At 35.9% G+C, this 13337-nt stretch overlaps 1 protein-coding gene across 11 annotated transcripts in view; it reads right to left on the bottom strand.

Annotated features, from left to right (window-relative positions):
• LOC140709626 (neuronal pentraxin-2-like) overlaps window positions 1-13337 on the bottom strand; it is a 101751-nt gene that overhangs the window by 5147 nt on the left and 83267 nt on the right. For 4 of the 11 annotated variants that reach the window (XR_012090237.1, XR_012090241.1, XR_012090235.1 and 1 more), the window contains 2 exons: window positions 6044-6166; window positions 4015-4076 (listed from right to left, as the gene is read on the bottom strand). Coding sequence is in view for 1 of the 11 variants with exons in the window: in XM_073008811.1 (XP_072864912.1) it covers window positions 4068-4076 (9 nt within the window). In the remaining 10 variants the exon portion in view is untranslated. Of the gene's footprint in view, window positions 1-2172; window positions 4077-6043; window positions 6167-13337 lie in introns of those variants that run through there. The other 7 variants (XR_012090236.1, XR_012090240.1, XR_012090239.1 and 4 more) reach the window with 7 other exon arrangements.

The following is a 13337-nucleotide window of genomic DNA, read 5'->3' as shown; positions in this document are numbered from 1 at the left end:
CCTGAATTAGAGGAGGAGGAATTGCGCCTGGAGAAAGACCTGCCCACTGTCGCCCCCTGTTAGTTGCCCCTGTGGAGGTTAAATGGAAGAAAGACTCTGTGGAGAGGTGCTAGGGGAGCCTGAAGCCTCAGGCCTACTTCTGAGGGTGGCTTTTGATGGTATTGGCAGCAGGGGCTCTGAGTCCCATTTTCTGTGGCAGGCAGAGAAAAAAAAAAAAGAGAAGCTGCACCACCTGCCCCACATCACCTCAAGCTCACTGTGGCTCTAGGTGGTCTGAGGCGGTAGCTGGGCCAGGCCTTGAGGGGCAGGGCTGAGGGCCACAGCAGTGGCTGTTTTGGTGTAGACAGCAGGCATGGCTGATACTGGGACCCGTGCAGGCCAGGAGGAGAATTTTTGTGGCTGGGGATGGAGTGTGGGTGCCAGTGTGTCTGATGGTTTCAGACACTCATGAGAAAGCAGAGACTCACTCTTATTGCCCAGGCTTGAGTTTAATGGTGCCATCTCAGCTCACTGCAACCTCCGCCTCCTGGGTTCTAGCGAGTCTCCTGTCTCAGCCTCCTGAGTAGCTGGGATTATAGGCATGCACCACCATGCCTGGCTAATTTTGTAATTTTAGTAGAGACGGGGTTTCACCATGTTGGTCAGGCTGGTCTTGAACTCCTGACCTCAGGTGGTCCGCCCATCTTTGCCTCCCAAAGTTCTGGGATTATAGACGTAAGCTGCCACACCCAGTCTAGTATGAGTATGTCTTAAGGCTCCTCTAGTAATTCTATTATGCACCCGGGGTTGATAGATACTGGATTCAACAAGTAAGAGGTGACGATCTTGCCTAGAGGTTTTCAGGGAACAATGAAACAATGAGTTTTGGGTATTTCAGATGGACTAATGGGAGTAGGGCACATAGACGGCTATGTCAAGTGATGGGCTGGGATGTCACGTGCCATTTCTCATTGTGGGTGTTGTCAGCACTCGGAGCAGTTGTTCACTCTGCTCTGAGCACCCCCATATCTCCTCTACTGCACTCAACATTTTGTTTCTGTTTTGCTATCTCTAGAGATATGTGTCTATCTACTGACCATCTAGCTATCTCTCCATCTGTCTATCATGTCTGTGTCTCTCCTATTGATTTTGTTTCACTGGACTACCTTGATAATACACAGTCAATCTGTATGTTGAGACAGACAAACTCAGTCTGGATGTGGTACCTTGAGCCTGTAATCCCAACATTTTGGGAGGCTGAGGTGAGAGGATCACTTGAGGCCAGAAGTTTCAGACCAGCCTAGACAGCATATCAAGAAACTATATCTCCAAGAAAATAAAAATAAAAGTTAGCCAAGCCCAGTGATGCACACCTGTAGTCCCAGCTACTCAGAAGGCGGAGGTGGGAAAATTGCCGGAGTCCGGGAGTTTGAGGTTACAGTGAGCTGTGATTGCACTACGGCACTCCAGCCCGGGGACAGAGAAAGACCCAATCTCTAAAAAATAAAATTATGAGAAAGGTTTGTCCAGACCCCTAAAATAATCTTGTAAAGATGTATTTGCTCTTTGTTCTCCTCACTTAATAAAGTGTGGGTTTCTCTTCTACTTTCTCAATTCAAACTTAACAAAACCCATTTGCTTCCTAGAATGTGTATGATCTTAGTCTTGACATAGTCATGCAGATTGAAAGGAAAGAGGGAGGATAAAAATAAAATAAGCAAAAGTTTCCATTCTTAAAGAGTTAGTGGGAAAAAATGGTTATGTTTTCAAATACCTATATGGCAGATTGTATTTTTCAAAAATAGCAGCAACAGTATTTCCTTTCCCATATATTCTCCTGTAATGTGACTTTGCCATTTTCTCAACAAGAAGTGGAGTTTAATTTTCCTTCCTATAAATCTGGTTGACCTTAGTTACTTCCTTGACCAATACAATTCAGTAAATGTGATAGTCTGTGATTGTCCTGCCTCAGCCTCCCCCTTGACCAATACAAGTCAGTGAATATGATCATCTGTGATTATCCTGCCTTAGCCTCCCAAGTAGCTGGGACTACAGGCCCCTGCCACCATGCCTGGCTAATTTTTGTCTTTTAAGTAGAGATGGGGTTTTACCACGTTGGCCAGTCTGGTCTCGGTCTCCTGACTGCAGGCGATCCACTTGCTTCGGCCTTCCAAAGTGCTGGGATTACAGGAGTGGGCCAGTGCACACGGCCAGGGCTTTATTTCTAATTTAAAAATGATTATGTGTTTTATTTTTGAAATGTGTGTTCATCCTAATGACATAGAAGAAACATGTTTTGAAGACCTGAAAAAAATAGATCTGTGTCATCAATGTTCTTTCATCAGTGTTCAAAATTATTACTATTATCATTATTTTTATTTTACTCTCATTTTCTTGATTAACCCTATCTTATATAAATTCTTGATAATATATCTCCTGTACTATCTTCTAAACCAAATAAATGTATGTATATATAATTATGAATCTCTCTATATAATAAATACATTTTCAATTTTGCCTGTCTAAGGTGCATACTATCTATGTTCCTCATGTACCTTGGCCTTCATCTCAGTAATCATATCCTTATTCTGTGTTCTCTCATTTTATATTTAGCTCTTCAGTTGGGCATATAAAATGAATAGTATTTGTACAGTTGAATAGAATGAAATGTATGTTAATATGAAAAGACTCACTAAACAATTAAAAATCTATTCAGTTGAGTCTTTCTCATGGTCTGTCATTTTGATACAATTTGTCCATCATCACTCTTCCATGGTTTTTGACCCTTGTGATTTTACTGGACTCACCATGATAAATTCATGATATTTCATCAGCATAATAGCATTTTCCTCCTATCTGCACCCTTATATTCTCTGTCATGAATTGTAATGTGATATCTTGGAATTCAAATGTCAATATCCTTATAGGGGCTGGGGGACATTATTCTGCTTAATCAAACCCTAATTTACTGTATATAATATAGAAATGGTCCTGGCTGTCTCTCAGTTTAGTTCACATCCCATAGATTTATTATGCAATCTCTCTTTATCTCAGAACACATTTTAAAATATTTTCCTCTCAGTTACCAACAAAATAAACACTTTTTTTTTTTTTTTTTGGAGACAGAGTCTTACTCTGTCACCCAGGTTAGAGTGCAGTGGCGTGATCTCTGCTCACTGCAAACTCTGCCTCCTGGGTTCAAGCAATTCTCCTACCTTAGCGTCCCAAGTGGCACTCACCCTACTACACCAGCTAAATTTTGTATTTTAGTAGACAAGATTTCACCATGTTGGCCAGGCTGGTCTCAAACTTCTGACCTCCCAAAGTGCTGGGATTACAGGCCTGGGCGAGGATGGCCACTACTTTTAATTACTTTGTTTCACCATAAAGTTGCATCAAAATAGTCACATGTTGGTCTTCTTCCTGAGACTTCACTTAAAACAGAGATACTCTACCAGCCTAGAAAACTACTTAAGTCTTAGTCTTAGTATTCAATAAGAATGCTAAGTCTTCAATAAGACTTGGTATTCAATAAGATTAAAAAAAAATACTTCAATTAGATCTTCGATAAGATAAAAACTACTTAGTTTTCAATAAGAAAGATAATTCCTCTCAAGTTTTCTTGGGATAACTTCAGATAAATTATAAAATTTTGCAGAACAATTTTGCAGTTACTATTTCATGTTATTTGGCCAAGATTCAGAAGTCATTTATTATTTTACTTTAATCCAGGTCTAAGAACAGTTTAGCTTCATGACATTAAAAAAGTGAAACACCATTAAATTCACTCAGATTTTTTTTTAAATGAAAGTGTGTCTGATTCGAGGTCACGTATTATACAATTCCATAAATAAAAATATATGAGATGATGCAAAAATGTTGACATTGAGTATCCTTGGATAATAATAAAAAATCAGTGACTGAGAAAAAGTTGCTCTAAAACCACCAGATATGTTCGATTTTATAAAGGAGACATTTAGTTGATTAAATAGTTATTACTCTTTCTACAAAACTTTAATAAGTAATTGCATTTACCTTGGAAACAATGAAAGATTTCCACCAGCATACATCTACACCATCAGCACAGTTCAGTTCTGCTATCAAGTTGAAATCAGAAAAAAAAAGAAAAAGTAATTTTAAATTAAAGGCTTAATGGTATCCAAATTTTAAGGATCACATTTCAGTACTAGAAAAATATATTTGAACATGAGATAATAATATATGTATAATGAGTTATTTTCTATATATCTGTATAGTTTTATTAATATAACCCTTATGAACCAAACACCAAAAGAAGATACAAGACAAAGAATTAGATTAAATAACATAGATAAGAATTTTAATATTTTATTTTTTCACCCTAAAAAACATCCAGTGTATGCTAATTCATTCTCCTTACTCTGTAAATAACCTAAACACACTGAAATGGAATAATCTTCTGCATGATCAGATGGTGTGTTTTTCTACTAAGGCTCTTGCGAGCATTGATGCTGATCCCAGACGAGATAAGCAATCTTGGCCCTCACGATCTTGGTTGTCATAAATTAGAGGACACAAATAGAGTATGACTGAATTGATTGTATCTTCAAAAATTTTTCTCGGCCGGGCGCGGTGGCTCGAGCTTGTAATCCCAGCAGACCGAGATGGGCGGATCACGAGGTCAGGAGATCGAGACCATCCTGGCTAACATGGTGAAACCCCATCTCTACTAAAAAAATACAGAAAACTAACCAGGCAAGGTGGCGGGCGCCTGTAGTCCCAGCTACTGGGGAGGCTGAGGCAGGAGAATGGGGTAAACCAGGAGGCGGAGCTTGCAGTGAGCTGAGATCCGGCCACTGCACTATAGCCTGGGTGACAGAGCGAGACTCTGTCTCAAAAAAAAAAAATTTGTTTTCTCACCTGCCAGAGCTAAACAATTGATAATTGCCTTTAATATATTGCAGAAGTCATTTTTAATCGAAATATTAAACTCCAGCCTGGGCGACAGAGCGAGACTCCATCTCAAAAAAAAAAAAAGAAATCAACCAAAAATAATAATTTGAATCTACATGAAATGACAAAAGCACCAGTAATCACGTCATTGTAAAGACATCATGCATACATTTTTTATTTCTTACATTATTTTTAAAAATGAATGTATAACAATATAAATAAAATTGTATTGTTGGACCAATTACAAATACGTGTAATATATTCACCAATAACTGAACAAAATAGATGAGTTATAATATATTTTGCAATAAAAATTAGCTGAATATTCTGGAACAAATGAGAAAATTCAGAAATGGGAAAAAGAAAGGTTAATGTCAAACAATTTGTAGCTATATCTGCTCTCTTTTCTCATTAAAAAAATTATATAAAATAATAAGTGTAAAATAATGTTTATATTATATGTAGATGTAATAAGTGTAAAATTTATGTCACAAAATAAGCAGAAATAAAAATACATAGAACATTTGTATAACTCATCAGTATTAAGTTATTATAAATGTAAAACAGATTCTGATTGATGAAGACGTATATCAGAAGCCCTAAAAGAACGAGATAGCTCCAAATATATATTAAAAATTATTTTAAAAATTGCAGTGTTACATAAAAATGCTTTCTTAATGCAAAAGAAGGCAAACTAGTAGGAAAAGAAATAAAATACACCTGTGATATGTAGAAAAAATAATACAGAAAAAATAAATCCAGCTATATAAATAATACTAAATATAATAAGATTAATTAAATAAGAAAAACTGAGATTGTTAGACAGAATATAAAAATATGATACTAATATATGTTGTGTACAGCACAATTGCTTTGGATCCTAATAAACAAATTGTGTAGATGTGAAAGAATAAAGCTTGCAAAAAGCAGCCATAATAAAGTTGTAGTTGCAATTACACAAATAAAAAAGAATTTAGGCCAGGTGCAGTGGCTCACGCCTATAATCCCAGCACTTTGGGAGGCCAAGGCGGGCAGATCACCTGAGATCGTGAGTTCAAGACCAGCCTGACTAATATGGAGAAACCCCATCTCTACTAAAAATACAAAATTAGCCAGGCGTGGTAATGCATACCTGTAATCCCAGCTACTTGGGAAGCTGAGGCAGGAGAACCGCTTGAATCCGGGAGGCAAAGGTTGAGGTGAGCCAAGATTGTGCCATTGCACTCCAGCCTCAGCAACAAGAGCGAAACGCCGTCTCACAAAAAAAAAAAAAAAAAAAAAAGAAATTTAAAACGAATAAAAATAAAAACACATGCTTAGGCGTAAAGTGAGACATTCATTATTGACCAAAAAAGAGTCAATTCCTTAGGAAGATGTAACAATCATCAACCAATATGCAAATAAGGAATGAGAAAGAAAATACATGAGGCAAACAAAGACTGACAAAAATAAAGCAAGCAAGAAATAATCGAAAAATAACAGAGATTTAAATACTCTCAATAACAAATTAAGAAACAGTCAACAGGTCAAAGAGTAAACAGACTTGAAGAAAACAAAACCACTGAGATCTAAAAGACATGTGTAGTCGGATCCACCTGACAGGAATAGGCTAGGCATTTTTAGTGCACATGGAATGTTCTTCGGAATAAACTATACTCTAGGTGATTAAATACACAAGAAAATTAAAAGAATTGTGAAATGCAAAGTATTTTCTCTGACTGCAACGGAATAAAATTAAAAATTAATGACATCAGGAAATTTTGGTAAGTCAGTTACGTGAAAATTAAGCAGTGAAATTCTAAATAGCCAATGTGTCAAAGAAAAATTTAAGAATTAGAAAATATTTCACATAAATAAAAATGTTTATTCAACACAACAAAGCATGCCAGATACAGCAAATTTATAGCAGTCGATTTCTTCATGAAAAGAAAAAAAAAGGATTTCAAATCAATAACCTTGAGCAAAGGAATTTCTTTGGGGCAAAAAGTAATCACACTGAAATGCCTAACAGGAAAGAATGGAGAGTCAGTGCTTTGGGAATAAGATATTTGAGAATTGTCCACATAGTTAAGACAATCTAGCAGGCAATATGCAGGATTAGGCCCAGGTGCTAGCTCAGAAAAGACCTAGAAAGACCCTAATTTCTGATGTCTGTTTGATCTTCAATCTCTGGACAAGCAGAAAATACAGGGAAAGGCCAAGTTGAAAACATTCTGGTAAACTGGAAAAGGTATTCTACAAAAAACACACAGCACACAGCTTCAAGAACTTGGAATTTTTTGCCTTGGTAAATTTATTTATTTAAGTTAGTAAGTTATTCTGTAAGTGTCACATAATTTCTTTTTTTTTTTTTTTTTTTTTTTTTTTGAGATGGAGGCTCGCTGTGTCTCCAGGCTGGAGTGCAGTGGCGCCATGTCGACTCACTGCAACCTCTGCCTCGTGGGTTCAAGCGATTCTCCTGCCTCAGCCTCTGGAGCAGCTGGGACTACAGGCCCATGCCACTACACCCGGCTAATTTTTGTATGTTTAGTAGAGACAGGGTTTCACCATGTTGGCCAGGATGGTCTCAATCTCCTGACTTCATGATCCACCCACCTCGGCCTCCCAAAGTGTTGGGATTACAGGCGTGAGCCACCGTGCCAGGCCCTGATTTCAAATATTTATAGGGTATAGTGTAATGTTTTAAAACATGTACATTGTGTCATAATAAAATTAGGGTAATTAGCATGTTCATGATCTCAAGCCATTATCCCTTCTTTATAGTGATAACTTTCAAGTTACTGTTTTCTAGCTATTATAAAATATATGTGGTTATTATACCATAGTTGTTAGAGTTACCCAACTGTGTAATAGAACACCAGAACTTATTTATTCTATCTAATTGTAACTTTGCACCCAAAGAATGACCTCTCTTAGTCTTTTTCTTCCCAGACCCTTCCCCAGACTCTGGTAACCACCAGTCTATGCTTAACTTCTGCAAGATCAGCTTTCCTATATTCTACTTATTAGTGAGCTCATGCAATATTTGTCTTTCAGTCTATGGTTTATTTCATTGAACATTATATTATCTAGGTTCACACATATTGCCACAAATGACAGTATTTTGTGCCTTTCTGTAGTCAAATAGTATTCCATTGTGTATACATATACCACATTCTCTTTATCTATTTATTTACTGATGAACACGTTTTGATTTTATCTCTTGGCTACTGTGAATAGTGCTGGAATAAATATCATAGTGCAAATATCTTTTTGACATACTGATTTTAATTACTTTGGCTGTATGCCAGTAGTCAGTAATGAACCATATGTTAGTTCTATTTTTAACTTTTGGAGAACTCACCATACTATCTTTTATAGTGATTGTACTAAGCTATGTCCCCACCAACAGTGTCAAAGAGTTTTCCTCTCACTACATCCTCACGTGTATTTGTTATATTTTGTCTTCTTGATACTAGCCATTGTTACTAGGGTGGGATGGTATCTCATTGTAGCTTCAATTTTCATTTCCCTTATAGTTAGTAACGTTGAGCATTTTGTTATAAACCTGCCAGTCATTTGCACACTTTTTTTTTTGGAAGACTGTCTATTTTGTCATTTTGTCATTTTTAAATTGGATTATTTGTTTTGTTGTGTTGTTTGCTTGCTGGTTAGTCGTTTGAATCCTTTATATACTCAGGATATTTGTATAGTTTGCAAATGTTTGTGCCCATTCTGCAGCTTGTGTCTTCACTATATTGATTTTTTTGGTTTTCTTTGCACCTTTTTAGTTTGATGTAATCTATTTGCCTGTATTTTCTTGTGTTGCCTACGCTCTTGAGGTCCTACACAAAAACTTCATTTGAAGATCAGTGTCATAGAGAATTCCCCATTTGTTTTCTTCAAGTAGTATCGTAGTTTTGGGTTGTATACTTCAGTTCTTAATGCATTTAAGTGGATTTATGAATATGGTGAGAAATAAGGATCTGGTTTTATTAGCCTGCATGTAGATATACAGGTTTTTTCAGCATCATTTATTGAAGAGACTATTTTTCTCCAATGTGTATTCTTGTACCTTTGTCAAAAACTCAGTTGTCTTTTTAGTGTGGATTTATTTCTGGGTTCTCTGATCTGTTCCACTGATCTAAGTGTCTGTTATTATTGTCAATACCATGTAATTTTTGTTACCATAGATTTGTAGTATGTCTTGAAGTCAGGTGATGCAATGTGTCCAGCTTTGTGTGTGTTCTTTCTCTCAAGAGTGCTTTGGCTATTTTTAGTATTTTTTTGTTTCATTTGAATTTTGTTATTTTTTTCTATTTCTATGAAGAATTTCATTGACATTTTGATGAAAATTGTCATAAATATGTAGATCATTTTGGGAAGTGCAAACATATTAATTATATTATTCTTCAAATATGAATGTAGAATATCATTTTTTGGTATCTTTAATTTTTTATCAGTGTTTAATATTACTGTTTACATTACTTTTAATGCCAAAAGCTGCAATTAGTTTTGCAAAAACCTAATAATTACTGTATATATCTTACACTTCCTTGGTTAAATTTATTCATAGGTATTTTATTTTATTCTGTAGCAATTATATATAAGATTGCTTTCTTAATTTTTTTCAGATACTTTGTTATTGACATATAGAAATGCTACTTATTTTGTATGTTGATTCTGTATCCTGCCACTTTACTAAGTTAATGTATTAGTTCTAATAGTTTCTTAACGGAATCAAGATTTTCTATATACATAATCATGTCATCAGTGAAAACAACTTTACTTCCTTTTTACCAATTTAGATGTCCTTTTTTTTCTTTCTCTTGCATAGTTGTTCTGGCTGGGACTTCAAGTACTATGTTGAAAAAAAATGGTAGAAGTAGGCTTACTTGGTTTGTTACATATCTTGGGGAAGGGCTTTTAATTTTCCCCCATTTAGTATAATGTTAGCCATTGGTTTTTCATATGTGGCTTTTTATTTTGTGGAAGTATGTTCCTCCAATATCTAAATTGTAGAGAGTTTTTATCTGCAAAACTCTTTATGAATGGTGCTAAATTTTACTGAATACATGTTTTTGGATGCATTGAAATGACTATATAGTTTTTGACTTTGATTATGTTGTGATGACTTTGATTATGTTGTGATGAATCTTGTTTATTGATATGACTATATTGAACCATTTTTGCATCTTTGGGATAAACTCCACTGGTTCATGGTAAATAATCTTTTTAAAGTGTCGTTGAGTTCAAATTCCTGATGTTTTTTTCAAGTATTTTTGCATCTGTGTTCATGAGAGATACCGGTCCGTACTTTTACTTTTTGTTGTGATTTTGGTATCATGGTAATACTGGCCTTGTAGAGTGAGTTTGGAGTAATTTCCTCCTCTTTCATATTTGGTAAAGATTTGAGAAGTATTGGTGTTAATTCTTCTTTAAATGTTTTCAGACGTTAACAGTAAAGCCATTAGTCCCTGGGCTTTTTTTTTTGAGAGGAGAGTCTTTATTTCCAGTTTGATCTTGATACTAATTATTTGTCTTTTTATATTTGCTGTTTTTTCATGATTTAATCTTACTAGGTTGTATGTTACCACACATTTATCTATTTTTTTCCCAGTTTTTCATTTTGTTGACATACAGTTGATCTTAATAGTCTCTTGTGATCCTTTGTATGTCTTTTATTTATTTGAGTCTTCTCTGTTACTTTCTTAGTCTAGTAGGAAGTGTTGATTTTATTATTTCAATAAACCGGCTCCATCATTCATATTTTCTATTTTTAATTCTCTATTTTATTTATTTTTACTTTGATTTTTGTTATTTCTTTTCTTCTACTTTTTGACATTTGTTTCTTGTTTTGCTGGTTTTTTGAGATGTAATATTAGGTTGTTAATTTGAAATATCTCTTCTTTTTCATGTAGGTGTCTATTGTTATAAACTTTTCTCTTGTCATTGCTTTTGCTGTATCTCGCTTTTTTTGATATGTGGTATTTTCATTTTCATTTGTCTCAAGAAATTTACCACTTTTCAGTTTTTTCACTTACCTACTCGTTGTTCTAGAGCATGTCATTTAATTTCTATAAATTTGTATAGATTTCACCACCCCTTCTGTTATTCATTTTTAGTTTTCTTACATTTTGGTCAGGTAATACAGTTAATGTAATTTCAATCTTTATAAATTTATTAAGACCTTTATTGTGACTTAACATATAGTCTATGCTAAAGAATATCCCATGTCCTGTCCAGAAAATTTTATATTTTGCTGATGCCGGAGGAAATGCTCCGTAAATGTCCTGTAGGTACATTTGGTATACAGTGCCGTTTAACTCTATTTTTGTGTTGACATTTCCTATTATTATTGCATTATAGTTAATTTCTCCCTCTAAGCCTATTAATATTTACTTTCGATATTTTGATGCCTCAGTGTTTAGTAAATATTTATTTACAATTGTTATAAACCCTTGTAGTATTGACCTCTTTATTATTTTATAATGGCACTTTACCATTCTGATTTAAAGTCAATTTTATCTAATATAACTATATCTACTCTTGCTCTTTCTGGGTTTTCACTTCATAGTATACCTTTTTCCATCACTTTAAGTCTATGTGTTTTTGCAGATTAAGTGACATTTTTGTAGACAGCATATATTTGGTCTTTTTTAAATCCATTCAGCCATGCTTCATTTTTTAATTGAATAATATAATCCATCTACATTCAAGGTTATTATTTATAGGTAAGGGTTTTCCACTACCATTTTGTTACTTCTTTTCTGGTTTTTTTTGTAAATCTTTTTTTTCTTTCTTCCTCTCTTACTGTCTTCCTTTGTGGTTACGTGATTTTCTCTAGTAGCATGCTATAATTTTATGCTGTCTTATAATGTATCTATTATAGATTTTTGTTTTGTAGATAACAATGAATGCTTAACAAAACTTCTTATGGTTATAACATGTTCTTTTAAACTAATAACAACTTAACTTTAGTTACAAATACAAGTAATATAAAACACTCTACACTTTAACACCATCCCCGTGACACTCTTACTTTTTGATATTTTAAATTAACATCTTCTTATAAAACCTATCTCTTAATCAATTGTCATAATTATTCTTGAGCCTAGTACTTTTGTATTTTGTCCATACTTATGATATAAGCAGTTTACCTACCACAATTATAGTATTATTCAGAGTTTTTCTGTATTCCTATTCATACTTCTACCCGTGAGTTTTATAACTTTAGATGTTTCTTTGTTACATGTCAGTGTTCATTCCTTTTACAAAATTGTCCTTGGCATTTTCTGTAAGACTCATCTGGTGTCAAGAAATTCCCTCAGCTTTCAGTTGCCTGGGAAAGTCTTTATTTATTTTTTGTGTTTGAAGGCTAGCTTTGGTGGGCACAGTATTCTCGTTTTTATTTTTGAGACAGAACGTCTCTGTCATCTCGGATAAAGTGCCGCAGCAAGACCATAGGTCGCTGCAGCACTGAATTCTTGGTCTGAGCGATCCTTCCACCCCAGCCTTCCAAGTACCTGGGATGACACAGTTGTTTTAAGTTATTCATAAAGCAAGACATAACTCTGCTTGTCTTTAGGCTTGTTTTCTGAAGGTTTATTTTATTTCTATTGAGCCACATTTTCCTGTTTTATATGCTTCATAATCTTTTTATGAGAGTTAACAACTTGCAGAAAAAAAACAAGCACTTTATTCACTGTTATAGACAGGCTTACTGCAGGAATAAACTGTCACTAGTCAGTGTGTAGAGATGCTAGGAACTCACAAAACCTTCCTGAGCTTTTAGTGCATGTTTTTATTCCAGTTTCTGATAAATATGTTTCTCATGTCTCCCTTCAGGAGAGGGTCTAGGTTTGGGGCTGGCATCAGGTCAGGAGTCTTCTTGGAGGGGTCTGTGCCTTCACCCTGTTTGTCCTGGGCACCTTGCACTGGGCAGTGCTGGGTCCTTTCTGGACACCCCTAGGATCCAGCTCTGCACAGGAGGCCACGGATCAGGGAGGCCCAGGCAGGGAAGCACTTGCCACACTCCTGCATTTCATCTCAGTTGTGTCAGGGGTAGGTTCAGTTTCCAAGAGGACTCATGGTGCCCTGTCCAGCCCACCAGGCCTGGCTTGGCTTAGCCCTCCCTCTGGGCTAAAGCAGAGGGTCCTGTGGGAACCAGGTTTGGTGTGCTTGTGTGCTCCCCTGGCACCTTCTGTACATGGGGACAAGGTTCTATGCACTTTCAATGCCGCATGCGCCCTGGCTATGAGCGTGAGCTCGCCCTGCAGAAGGCAGATGTTCCAGAGCCTCAGGATAAGTTTGTGATGAGCTTGAAGTGGGTTTGTGGGGACAGCAGGCCTGGCAGGACCTGGCCCTTCAAGGCAGAGGGCTGGTGGCCTGAGCAGGGCCTACTGGGGCCTCAGTCTGTGGTGTTGGGGTCCCCCTCTGCATGGGAT

The sequence above is a fragment of the Chlorocebus sabaeus genome, chromosome 21, assembly GCF_047675955.1.
Source record: "Chlorocebus sabaeus isolate Y175 chromosome 21, mChlSab1.0.hap1, whole genome shotgun sequence".
Lineage (NCBI taxonomy): Eukaryota > Metazoa > Chordata > Mammalia > Primates > Cercopithecidae > Chlorocebus > Chlorocebus sabaeus.
The sequence above is the reverse complement of the archived record's forward strand: the minus strand, read 5'-3'. Positions and strand labels throughout refer to the sequence as shown.